Source organism: Tachypleus tridentatus, chromosome 1, assembly GCF_004210375.1.
Source record: "Tachypleus tridentatus isolate NWPU-2018 chromosome 1, ASM421037v1, whole genome shotgun sequence".
NCBI classification, from domain to species: Eukaryota; Metazoa; Arthropoda; class Merostomata; order Xiphosura; family Limulidae; genus Tachypleus; species Tachypleus tridentatus.
This window is the reverse complement of record NC_134825.1, coordinates 146,407,574-146,421,946: the sequence shown is the minus strand read 5'-3', so window position 1 is coordinate 146,421,946 and position 14,373 is coordinate 146,407,574. Positions and strand designations below refer to the sequence as shown.

General features: G+C 32.4%; 1 protein-coding gene across 1 annotated transcript in view; it reads right to left on the bottom strand.

Moving 5' to 3' along the window:
- The window catches only part of LOC143233269 (uncharacterized), a 61,018-nt gene extending 54,939 nt beyond the window's left edge, over nt 1-6,079 (bottom strand). The window contains exon 1 of the mRNA XM_076469330.1: nt 5,922-6,079. Coding sequence (XP_076325445.1) covers nt 5,922-5,967 — 46 coding nt within the window. The 5' untranslated portion in view covers nt 5,968-6,079. The remainder of the gene's footprint in view (nt 1-5,921) is intronic.
- Between the last annotated feature and the right edge of the window lie 8,294 nt (nt 6,080-14,373).

Genomic DNA, 14,373 nt, shown 5'->3' with positions numbered 1-14,373 from the left:
CTGCTAACTGGTTTGTTATCTGCTCTTTAAATTTTGTCTGATAAACGGGATATCCCCAAAGCTTTTGGGCGATATTACTACAGGCAATCTTCGTCTTGGCGTTTGGAGTACGACTTGGAAATGCGATGAATGTTTATAAAAGTGTTTGTTTTGTTTTTTGTATATTAAGTATTAAGTTCATTATTGTTCTATAGTGCTCTATGTGATATATATATATATAATTAGGCTACACTTAAAGTGAAAAATAATATTTTTAAACTACACATCAGCAAAATCTCAAATGAAAATAGGTTAATTTTTATATATATATAAAATGTTTTTTTCAAGAATGACTTTCTGTAAAACTCAATGTTAGGAAAGCACATCTATTCAAAATATTAAATACAAAAATGTTAAATCCTAATTTCAAAAAAGTAGAATAGCTAGTCCCTGTTGAAGGATTGTTTTGTTTTTTTGTTTTTTGGAATTTCGCACAAAGCTACTCGAGGGCTATCTGTGCTAGCTGTCCCTAATTTAGCAGTGTAAGACTAGAGGGAAGGCAGCTAGTCATCACCACCCACCGCCAACTCTTGGGCTACTCTTTTACCAACGAATAGTGGGATTGACCGTAACATTATAACGCCCCCACGGCTGGGAGGGCGAGCATGTTTGGCGCGACTCGGGCGCGAACCCGCGACCCTCAGATTACGAAGCGCACGCCTTAACGCGCTAGGCCATGCCAGGCCCCCCTGTTGAAGGAAGGTCTACTTTTTGAAAGCGCTCGGGATAGTGTTTTGTATTCTTATATCAACTACTATGAAATTATACGATTCTTCACGTGTTTTTCTCCACCACTTCCACATAAGATTAACTTTTAAACAAAACGTTATCACACCTCAGTCAGTGCCTTTTTGTTTTAATTAACTGTTAAGCCTCGCTGTATAGTGTATTTTATTCGCTTCTTTAAATCTTTAACGTTCCTTTAGAAAATATGTTAATATAAGTATTTAACAGTAACGTGAATTCGTAACTGTAGACGATCATGCATAGCTTAGTATTATCGCATAAACCAAAAGTAATGGATAGTGATAAAACTTAAATTTTAATAAGTTGATTCTTTATTTCTATTTCACAAAATCCAAGACTGTGATTTTGCTATCTAAATGGTTTTGTTTAATTAACCATTTTTTTATTTGACAAAACTACTCAGAATACCGACTGTCGTTCTCAGTTTTAAACTGATGAGAAGCAACATTCTTCAGGCAAAGGTAAAGGATATTTCTTCATAAAAGACTATTTAATGTGGATATTACTTAGTTTATTTTGTTAATGCATATTTCATGATTGCGTTGTTATTAAGAGAGTTAAAAGCAGACAGTTATTGGAAGTTGTGTTTCGAATTCGTTGACGTTGAGAACATAGCTAGCAGACGATTTAGTAAAAAACATATAAATAGTATGAGATGAGTGGGAAACAGCAGACAGACAAAAAACAATGCAAGAAAAGAGTGAAGTTACTGCCAAGGAAAACTTCGTCGTGAAATCAATTTTGTAAGAAGTGATAACCCTAACGTTTGATACGTTAGAGTAAGACTAACAGTATGAACGGAGATAAGAAAAATAATTTATTCTGTCAAACCGTGGATCTGTTGCAGTTGAAACAGCCTGAGAGGACTTTGACAAAAGGAAAAGACGAAAATTTCAAGAAAGAAGACCAAATTATTACTGTAAGAGCAGTATGTAACTGCAGTGACTCAAGTGACAGTTGTGAATTATACAGAGAACAGTAGAAAAAGGTGGATCGGCTAATGAACAGAAATTCAGAACTAATTGAATAGACCTAAGTGAACTTTTGACAAGAGAGCCTATGATCTCTATAGTGTAAATAATTTACAGATGTTTAACTTCTTCCGAATATATAAATAACATTTTGTAAAAATGTGAAGTTCGTACTGTTCATTCATCGTTGAATTTATCGCCAAGTCAAATATCTGTATAAAGAATCCTAAACCCAACACAGTATATATTTACACTGTAAAGAAGTACGGATAACAGTCTTTATTTGATAATTGGTGAACATAACCTTAACATCTCACAAAACTGAACTGCCGCGCTGAAACCGAAGTCGCAGCTTAAAGTTGCACTTGTCAACTCCAGTTTCCAGCGCTATTAAAGAGTCGATGCCATTGTATAACTCCATTATTATTCTGCAAATATAAGTTTCTTTGTTTTTGAATTTCGCGCAAAGTAACTCGAGACCTATCTGCGTTAGTGAAAGACTAGAGAGAAGGCAGCTTGTCAACACCACCCACCACCAACTTTTCTTGGACTACTCTTTTACCAACGAATAGTGGGATTGACCGTCACATTATAACGCACCCACGGCTGATAAGGCGAGCATGTTTGGTGCGACGGGGATGCGAACCCGCGACGAGTCGAACGCTTTAACCCACCTGACCATGCCGGGCCACGAATATCACTTCGCAGAAAATAAATATGAGTGACTCTAATGTAGCTGGAAATTTTATTAATTTTTAACTTTTTTACCAGTGTTTTTGAATATATTAAAATAACACATCAATATTTTACCTATAAATTCCTAACTTATTTTTTCTAAGATTGAGAGTCGACGCCTATGCTGAAAATAAAAAATGTTTTTCTTCAGAATATTTTCTTGATTTCTATTTCAGTCTTCAGTGAAATCAAAATTAAACGTTAAATATAAAGATATTTTGAATTAATATTACAGATTATTTTTACCGAAATTAGTTATTATTGTTAAAAGAAAACACAAAGTAATTTCCTTTACAATTTATACATTTTTAGCGACAGGTATTGTTATTCTTGTTTTTCATTTGTAGACAATGAACTAAATATAAGAAAAGCTTTGAATAAACTAACTTCTTGTACACTCAGATTTTAAGCAGTCCATCATTTTATATAAAGGTCTAATGTAGAAAAATAACATGAATAAAACGTTATAGTCACTGAAAAAACAAATTTATTTCTTAAAATCAAACTGTTTTGTGGAATTATTATACAATGCTTAAAGGAGTGAAAGAAATACAAGTTTTTATTACTTTTTCTTTAAAAAACTCAATGGTCCAATGTAGAAATATTCTTACATTATTTAATAACAAATATCAACTAAGTAGTAAAACATTTTTTACAAATAGTTTTGCATGCGTAACGATCTTTCAAAAATGGCTGTCAAATACGCTTCTAATAAAGATTTTGGAAGTTGTTAATTTATTTACTTCAGTGTATATTTTAATCACTAGCTTATCTTTGTTCCTAAGAGCATCTGCGGTTAAAATTAGTTTCTGTGTGAAGCTTATTTAGTCTTGTACTTTGGAGTTGCCCTTGTCCAAAATCACTGATGAGGAGTAGAGTTTAACGAGACCAGTATTAGTGACAATTGGTAAACTGAATTATAAGTTGTACATATATTTATTATTGCTTTTTCTAACTTAGTTTCTGCTAGTGCAGTACGTGACCTCTGACCATTTACTTTTATTTTCATCCCCCACCTCTATGCTTAACCTCTTTTCTAAACCCGTTAGAATTGTAGTTGAATCTGATAAGATTATTACATGTACTCGTAGGAAACATCCGAAGGTCAACGACTTTAATGACCTAGATGTGTACGCAGACATTGTTTGTTCCATGAAGACAGAAAAACGTAACTCCGTTAGAAAGCGTTAGGACTGAAAATTCACCAAATAAGTGTATGAAAAAAACAGAACAAAAACCTTGTAATAAATATATACAGCAAACTTAATGGTTAAATTTAATACCGTAAACTTTTTTAAAAATGTCTATTTTTAAGAAATACTAACTGTGAAGTTTCGGCTTATACGAGTGAAATTGATATAAACAGGAAAAAACAACATAAGATATACTAATCAAATCATTAGAACTTGGTTTGAACAAACACTCAAGTTTTCTACTAATTACAAACCGTATAATTACACATATTTTTTTTAAATGAGTATTGCCACCTAATTAGATATTTGTAGTAAAACGTGTTCGTTGTCATCATGTCCCCCGCTAATACAGCGGTAAGTCTCCGGATTTACAACGCTAAAATCAGGGGTTCGATTCCCCTCGGTGGGCTGAGCAGATAGCCCGATGTGGCTTTGCTGTACGAAAATCACACACACCCTCGTTGTCATCACACTTTGAATTTGTAATTTTTATTAATCATGAGTTGCCATACAATGGTTCCTCCTTGCGATTTTAATTAATTTAAAAAAACCATGTTCATTTGAAAACTGGTCACAACATTAAATTTAAATGGAATATTCTCTCCTTTTGATTTAAAGACATCTTAATTAAGTTTGATCCTAAGCCGTCTGAATTATTAGTATGCTTTTCTTTTGTACTGTTACATAGTATGTGAACATAAAATGTGACATCTTTGTTTTAAAAAATGTGGCCTTTAAGATACACTGCTGACCAAAATTTTAAGGACAATAAACATAAAGAAAAAACATGCATTGTGCGTTGTGAGACTCAACCACTTATATGAGTAGAACTTCGAAAGATAACAATAAGAAAAGGGAAAATAAAATAAAAAACATTTTTTAGCATTTAATAGGGAAAATGTGAACACTATGAAATTAGCCTAAATACTAGCTGGTCAAAAGTTTAAGACCATACTAAAACGAAACGTTAATCTGTAAACACATAACGACATTTAGTCATTTGTGTTCAAGCATTAGCATTGTCAACATCTCCTACTGACATCTCCAGTGTTACATTGGGTAAAAACATGGAAAAAGGCTAAAAAGTTGACAGAGTTTAAACGTGGCAGAATTGTCGAGCTGTAAAAACAACGTGCCATCTCTGGTGAGATTGGGTGTAGTTCTTCAAACGCTTATATCGACCATGCCAAAGCGAATGTTTGAAGTTATTCGCAATGATGGCCGTGCAACTCACTACTGAGACCTCTTGTTGGGCATTTCCTACCCTGTTTAGGACTTCTTTTTTGTATGGTCATAAACTTTTGACCAGCTAGCAATTAGGCTAATTTTATAATGTTCACATTTTCCCTATTAAATGCTAAAAAAGTTTTTAATTTTTATTTTCCCTTTTCTTATTTTCATCTTTCGAAGCTTTACTCAAATAAGTGATTGAGTCTAATAACGCAAAATGCATATTTTTTCTTTATGTTTATTGTCCTTAAAATTTTGGTCAGCAGTGTATCTTAAAGGCCGCATTTTTTAAAACAAAGATGTTGTGCATCTCGTCCAAATGATTTAGTACATAACAAATGGCCGCTTATTTATGGAAACTATGTATTTAAAGTGAAATAAGTTCGTTACTCGCAAACGAGTTTCAAAGTTCAGTCATTCTAACTTATCTGTATTGATGTAATGTAACTTTACTGATTTAACTGTATTGTACTATCTATTCGAAACCTGGCCCGGCATGGCCTAGCGCGTAAGGCGTGCGACTCGTAATCCGAGGGTCGCGGGTTCGCGCCCCCGTCGCGCTAAACATGCTCGCCCTCCCAGCTGTGGGGGTGTATAATGTGACGACCAATCCCACTATTCGTTGGTAAAAGAGTAGCCCAAGAGTTGGCGGTGGGTGGTGATGACTAGCTGCCTTCCCTCTAGTCTTACACTGCTAAATTAGGGACGGCTAGCACAGATAGCCCTCGAGTAGCTTTGTGCGAAATTCCAAAACAAACAAACAAACTATTCGAAACCAAGCTTATTCACGTCATGCACCTACAAAATAAAATTTCTGGAATGCATTGGGTTAATATGCATAATATGAAATAAATCATTTCAGGTTTCTTACTATAGGGAATTTTATTTAACTCTATATGTAAAATATAAATATTCTTAATGCCAATTAGTCCATTACCCTTCTTTTGACTCCAGTACCATGAATTACCCTTATATTAATTGTTACTATCAATTTAACTTCACTTACCGATTTGAACTATTCCGGCGAAAAATATTAAGCTTGAAACAATCATTGTCTTAATTTTATCTAACTATCTTGAATGACTAAATATTAAAATTAGTTGTTTTTTTTCTATAGTTAGTCCTAATTTATTATTCAAAAACTAACACTTCAACTTTCCGCATCCAACTCCCACTTGCAGGCACGAGGATTCTTTAGAGTAGTTCCTCTCAGAAATAAGGTTTTGTAGAATTTAAGAAAGAGATTCAAAAGTACGTCACTAAATTCTCCTGATTGGCTGGGGATGAGAAAAGGTCTCGTGCAAGCTAAACTTTTTGCCCTGCAGCGGTCCCTTCATTAATTTTGTTGTTCTAGACTCCCAGTGTTGGTAAGGTACGGGTCAGTAGGTCATTTGAAGCGGTAGAATCACATCCTACAGAGTATACTAACAGACAAGTGGTGAAAACTTGTTCAGTATAACAACTTTCTTAGTTCTATAAGTGCAAACAAAAGTTTGTTTACTTGTCTAATAAATTTCGCACAAAGATACTAGAGGGTTGTCTGTGTTAGTCGTTCCTCATTGTTACATGATGGGCAAGAGAGAAGGCAGGAATTCAACACTACCTACCCTTAACTCCTAAACTACTCTATATCATCTAAAAGTGGGATTGAGGGTACCACTACAACTGGTCAATGATGGGTTTGGCACCCACGATGTGCAGATTGTGAGATGAGCGTCATATTTCCCTATATGCAAAGAAATTCTATATAGTGTTTAATAGTAAAGTTAAGCATTCTTATAAATATTTAAAAATAAGAAAGTATGAGTTGCTCAAATGTTCCAGAATAATGAAATTTCCGTCTATGACAGAATGGATGATTATAGGAACAAATAACTACGTAAAGAGGGCGTTATAAGAAAATAATAAAGAAAGTTACAGAGATGTACAACTTAAGAGCCACATTACTAAGATTTTCATCTTTTAAAACGTTGGAGTACCTGTCACTAAGATAATGTTGAGGAATACGATTTGATGTAGAACATTACAGCATCCAGTGCAATATTCATGCTCGCCTCCACCCATTTACCACCACCACCATCCCGGTTTAAGAAAGCTAACCGGAATAATTAATGTGATGTCCTTTGAACTACAAAACACTTTTGGCCCTAAAAAGTGCAAACTCAAGAAGTTGTTGCATCATAATTCTAAAAGAACAACGACCAGCTAGAATTTGACTGTTACTCACGTTCATAAAAGAACTTTTGTCACGAGAACGTTGTCTGTCCATTACACCAGCAGTTTACATAATCGGAAAGACACCAACCATTGTGTGGATTTCTCTAATATCTATAACACACAGTCAGTTCGGAAATTCATCATCCGGTACGTAATGTAATGCAGATAAACTCTAATAACACACCATTTTTAAACATCATTCAAAGAAATTGTCTTTAATAACAGTGATACTGCTAAGAAAACTCAATTAAAATGCCCATTTGAAAATTCCAGAGACACTTGCTCTTACTTATTGTATCGCAGACTCACAATGACATGACTAGAACTCTGACGATATAAATCTCAACCAACCAAACAACATTTTAAAAGTCATACTATAAATGTGTTAAGAAAATATAAAAAAGTTTTTACAGTATTTACAAAACACTATACTACTTGCACTGCAGAGAAATAAATTTATAATACGTTACATATTACATAAAGTTTTACTTTTTCTCGTGACTATGTAATTGTTCATCCCATTAGATCTTAGTTTCTCGACAATTTCAGTTTTCGCTTCAAGGAGTAAAACTATTCACAAACGATCTCATTTCTAACAATTCACTAAACTTCTACTTCAAAAAATTAGCTTAGATTCCAACAAATTAATTTACAGCACTCACAAAGCGCTGCAACACAAAACACATGAGAGGAGAAATTATCAGGCAATTTAAGTAAAATGAAAATAAAGATAAAATGTATCTGTCTTGCATTCTCTCCTACTTTAGAACCTGACCGCGACGCACTGACTTACAGTAATATGTCAAATTATTGTTATTCCAAATAATTCTTTCAAAAAGTTCCGATCTCGGTCATGGCCTGGTTGTTAGAGCGCTCGACTCAATCGATGGATTGCAGGTTCAAATCCTTTTCAGTCACAAGGGCATTATAAAGTCCCGATCAACTCCAAGATTTTGCAGTGGGTGGTGTTCACTAGCTGCCTTTTTTCTAGTCTATCACTGCTAAATTAGTGATGAATAACACAGATAGCCATTGAATAGGTTTCCACGAAATTCAAACTAAACTTTTAAGATACACGTTTTGTGAAAAACAATGAGTATTCAATACACACAAAAGTACATATAGATATATGTGTATGTGTGTGTTAACGTATATTAAAACTTCATAGCAGAGGTATGGTGTTCTTGTTATGTGAAAGACGTATATCAGTATGTAGTTCCTCACATGACCTGTAATCCAAAGAAGCTGAGGTACAGTTTTAAATTACCAAACGCGTTGTTTAGGAAATATGATTTCTGTGTTTCTAAAACAAAAATACACACAAAAAGTTCAAATTTTGATTGTTTAAGAGAGTCATTTTCACAAGGATTTTATTATGATGTATAGGCGTACATTCAGTTGTTGGTGAAGTTTTACTATCCGTAGATTTTTCGAAACTGTGTTGAGGATAAAACAACAGTTTTTATCAACTTGTGATGATAAATAACACACATTTTAAAACTAAAATTAAGAGATGTTATAACTGTGAATTCGCAGGCTAATGCACTTCCATTAACTAAAATAACTGCTTTAAGATGATGTTCCGGAAACATTTTAAAATAGTGTGACTAAAATAACTGTTTCAGGATAAATGCTGCAGAGACACCTTAAGACAGTGTAACTATAATAACTATTTCAGGATGATATCACAGATACGCCTTGAGACAGTGCAATTAGAATAGCTGGTTTAAGATGATGTTGCAGATAGGCCTTAAACATTGTGTGGATTTAGTTTTCTTTCTGACAGTGTTCTCCATTATCGAAAGAAAACTATTCATCTCCAAAACATTTACAAAGAATTAACTCTCTCAATAAGAATTATGTTGATATGACCGACCACGTGACCTCCTTATTCGTCCAGTTTTTATAGGTTTGATACAATTAACTTTTAATACAGCATATATATCTTCACCAAATTTGGAAGTCTTTCAGAAAATGTTATACATTTTTCAAATACACATATTTTAGTAAAGTATTTTTATTAAATTAAAAAAATTGTCTTTGACTATATCGAGTATTTGTTTTGAATAATCTTTGTGAAAAGTAATTTTCATGTAAAGACAAAAAATACTTTTATTCATTTGCAAAATATCAAATTTCATTTTTGTAATCTCTAAGACCTCCTAAATACATTTCTAAAGTTGTTTTCAGTAAAATTTTATATTTTGTCTGTTATTTTCTCACCATAACTCTATAGAAGGTTGAACAATTTGACTGACCTCGTAACTACCAAAAAGGAAATCGAAATAAATTAACGTCTTTCTTTTTAGAATGACTTGATATTGTAATATGAAACTATCTTCATTTACCCTAAGTATCTTTAAACTCTAACGATATACATCTATTTATAAGTAAATGTTATTGTTTTGTTGCTATTTGATCCTTGTCTAACTACTGTTCGTGCCATTAGTTATAAGTTGTAAATCACTTGAGGAACATACATCTGATGTTACACTGTTTAACTAGGTTACCTACCGGCTTCTCGAGTGCGTGCCTGCGAAATATATCTATTATATTATTTATTTTACTTAATGTAACCTTAACTAACTTAAAGAGATCCTTACTTTATATTATAGTTACTTTTATAATGATAGGTAAATAATTAACATGAAAATTAGAAATAAATAATTTGCTCCTTTATGTTTTTTGTTTGTTTATTGTTTTTTTTTGTGTTGTTGTTTTTGCTGTCGACTATCGATGACACTTAACCATATTTTTGTACTAATGGTAGTAATTCACTAAATAAGTTTTATTTTGTTTAATAATAAAGAAAAAATAGAATAATAATATAGAAATATCAGACAATTTCCTTTAATTACCAAAGCTTTCCTCGCCTTCTAACTATGCAACAAAAGTCCTTACAAATTCGATTACTATTTCAGACTTAAGACCTCTTGTATGCATATATATATAATGTTTAGATTTTAATTATAGATTTGTAATTAACTACTGAATTTTATTTCTATAAAATATTTTAATATTGTAATAGTCCTCTGCTGAGACAGCGGTATGTTTACAGACATATAACGCTAAAATCCAGGGTTTGGTTCCATGCAGTGTACAATGCAGATAGCCCAATGCATCTCTTCTTTCAAAACAAACAAATAAAAATACTGTGACAAATAGTGACATCTATAGAATAAACTATCTGCGCTTTACCCACCGCAGTTATGAAAACCTGGTTTTTGACGTTATGAGTCCTCAGGCTGAGCCACCTAGGGAGGGGGAAGAATTTTGATTAAGGAGTGCAACGAATCGAAGTTACATGAAAAACTGGAAAGTATCTTCAAACAACTGCAAAATAAATTATTTTAAAGGTTGGAAACATACAGTTTTGTTTGCTACACAATTCTTATTGCAATGAAAGAGCGTTTGATTTATTTTTTTTAAAAAAACATTGTTTGTTGTTGACAGTGGTGTTTGTTTGGCTACTAAGAAATGAAGAATGTCTTTTGTTTTCATTAATTTATCTTTATTTGAGCTTTCCATTGTATCTTATATACAATATTTCATACTTTATTGAGGCATCTTTCATTTTTTTAGATGTATTTGTTTTGTTTGTTTGTTTGTTTTGAATTAAGCACAAAGTTAATCAATGGGCTATCTGTGCTCTGTCCACCACGGGTATCGAAATCCGGTTTTTAGTATGTACGTCTGCAGATATACCACTGTAACAATGGGGGCCTTTTTAAATGTATTGAATAACAAGTTCTAAAAGATTTTCTACATTTATGGAGAGTTTTCTTTATTTCCCTTAGCTGTTTAACTAAAAAAGAAATATTTTTATATCAGTATCTAGTTTCTCTGTAAATAAACATCGACATTTATCGTGTCCAGTTTTGCCTCTCAGACAATTTCTTTAAATCAAATAATCGTCGTAATAGCACCTAAAAAGCGTTAGAATATTCTTTATAACCAATTTCTTTAAAACTTAGATGAAGAACCAGTAGACTTAAAAATTCAGTACAGGTTTGAGACTGGTGTTTAGACTCGCAACGCCCCAACTGATAATACCATTCACTTATATACGTATAAAATTTACGTTATATAAACCTGCTCTGCAGTGTGTGAAAACACCCATTCAACGACCTTTGCATATCAAAAATTACAACTGCGTTGAATAAACGTAAGCTGGTTGAATTAGGATCGTTCCATTTATTTGGTGTTGTGTTTACAAACCTTAACATGAAATAAGTTATTGTATGAATAAATTAAGAATAGATAAATTATCCACTAAAATAGTTCAGTGTTTTGCAATAGCAACCATCCAATCTCCCAAAACGACGACGTGTCATTAAATATTAACAGTTACAAAATTAACAGTAACAAAGTGTTTCCCCGCTCATCGACCGATTTCTGAGAACCGATGACTAAAGGCAAAGAGTAGTATTTTACATGTAAAACGCTTTTTATCTCCCATTTCAGTGCGATTATCGAGTCGTCTAGAACGCGGCAGGCATAATGATGGCCTACACGCTACTTATAGACACATAACAAACATCTATCAAGAAAATTGTAATTATTATCAATTTTATTTAAATCATTCACGAAAAATTACCTTTATCTTACTGCAAGTTAACAAAACATTAACGGACCAACAATTTTTCAACTTACATTGGCAATTAATAATTATCCATTTCCTTTCATACTTAAATACATATTTTGACTTTGTCCTTACGACCTCTTAAGAGAGTTTTTTAAATGTTAAAAGCTCACAATTTTGTTTCAAAACAACGATTAATTTATAGAAAATTCTAAAATTCAGGCCGCTTCCAGTCTCAGAATTACAATACGATACAAATAACCTACTGTACAGGATAAAAATTATGTTAAAACCCGATGAGACTGGAAAACAATCTCATACACTCTATGCGTTTTGACTCACAATACTGCGTCATCCTCAAGACCATAATCTTTTGCAAACGTGCCAAGAAATTTTAAAAGTGCTTCTTAAAGGCTGTTAGTGCGGAAATGTAAGCAAAGAAAGATGTAAATAAATATTTAAAACTATGTTTAATAAGTTGCATTCTCATAATGAAGAATAAATAATAAATATGGCAAGATTAAAAGTGTGTCAAACATGTGCAAGATGGTGCTATCAAAGAGTCCAAGGTTTCTTGATCCTATCTATCTACATGAAACTTGTTTGGCTAGTGACAACAATCAACACTTTTATACGGATATGAATACAAGTTTGAATTAAGGTCAGCTTGTGATCAGTGTTAGTTCCAATTGCCATTTAGCTTGGTTATGCTGCATGTATTTAGTATGCCGGAGGGAAATTTTAAAGATATTGGGTGTCTTTTAAAGATATTACGGTTGTCATAGAAATATTACTGTACTGTATTGAGCATCCTTTGTGCTGTTACCGAGTTTATTTGCAAAATATTACAACACTTCTTTTATTTTACAGCTTCAACTCGTAATAATATTTATTATCTTACTGTATTCAGTTGCGAGCTATCACAAACATAACGAGCGTACAATTGTCCGTTTCACAAAAAAATTCATTTATTCACGACTATGATTTCACCAGTAAAGGCATCATTCATTATCAGGCGACATCATAGTTAAGAACAAATTAAGTGATTTGTTTCATTGTTTTTATTACGGAGCTTCAAGTACCAACGGTTTCAAGTATCATTTATACACTATAATTCGAAGAAAATTTATCACAAACAATTTTTTTGTGCCGTTCATAGGTTTATTTATAAAATATTACAACATTTTTTTTACAGCTTGAAATCATAACAAGATTACTTTTTATATAAAAATTATTCATAGTAGAAGCAAAGTTCTGAAAAGATCCCTTACTGACAAACAATATAAACAAGAACAACAAAAACACTAACCTAAATTAGAATATAATGACTATTTTTTCCGCTAGATGTAGGTGCTCGGTGTTAGCATTGTGATATTTTGTTGGTATTATTGCCTCAAAGTATATTAACAATGAAATATAAATAAAGCAATAATCGTATAAAATCAAAATATTCATGCGGTTCGAGTAACATAATGGTACAAACTTTTCCATACTTTCAATCATTATCACAAATAGCACATATTTTATGAAATTAACAAAGTGGTATTAACGTAAATCAGAATGCAAAAGTTCAAACCAATTGATTTTTATTCCGATTTAAAAAAATAAATCATACTAAAGGAATTACTACAAGCCTATATAATATACTAGACCAGTGCTCTGAAGTAAATGAATGAATACTACAAATTGTACAACTTCAAAAGAAAAAAAGTTATTAGGTATTTATTTTAGTTGTAGTTTTATGTGTAATTAAGTCGTAATAAAGAGTTTTGTGTTTTTATTCAGTACTTGTTTTCGAAGTTGGATGGGTGAGCTATTGCAAAAACTTATACAGGTGACAGACATTGAAAAAGGTTTAGAAGCACACTCCTAGACTGGCAAGATGACTTAGTGAGTTTGCATGTGAATCTGCCATCTTGGAAGTTGAGGTGAGAATTGTGTGTGTTTCAGGCTGGTTGTTGTCAAAATTGCAAAGGGAAAGTAACAATGCATTTCACAAACTATTCTAAGTATGATTAATATTTTCAATTCTACGAGATTCAAGAACATTATTAAAAATATGTTTACGTTATTCATTCATTCAGTAATATTTTTGTTGTGGTTACAAATTCAATACAAATATGGGATAATTTCCATCCACGTTATACACACACCTCAATTACTACTAATTTGCTTTATTGTTATGTATGATTGTATATCTAACATGTTCCATCGTAAGTGTCAGAATTTTCTGCACGTGTCTGTTTTCCATTTCATCTGTTTATATTATTTGTATAGTTTTATGTCATTAAATTTTAAAATGAACATTAGAAAACTTCAGCACTTTTCGTGTACTATCACGACCATAATTCCGATCTGTGAATCTCATTGTTTATGTCGTATCATATTTAATAGTTGTATTTTGAACGGAAGGCAGGAAAGGGGCTAGGATTTTGTTCTGTCTTCGTGTATTCAATATGTGGTTGTTGAAATTTTGTAGTAGTAGATTTGCAAAATAAAGCTGTTTCTTCTATATTCATTCTTCCTACTAATTAGGAAAAGGACTATAGTGTAACAGTTTTCCTATATTGTTGATCTGAATAAATATACATGCCTAAATTATTGTTTGGAATTTCGCACAAAGCTACTCGAGGGCTATCTGTGCTAGCCGTCCCTAATT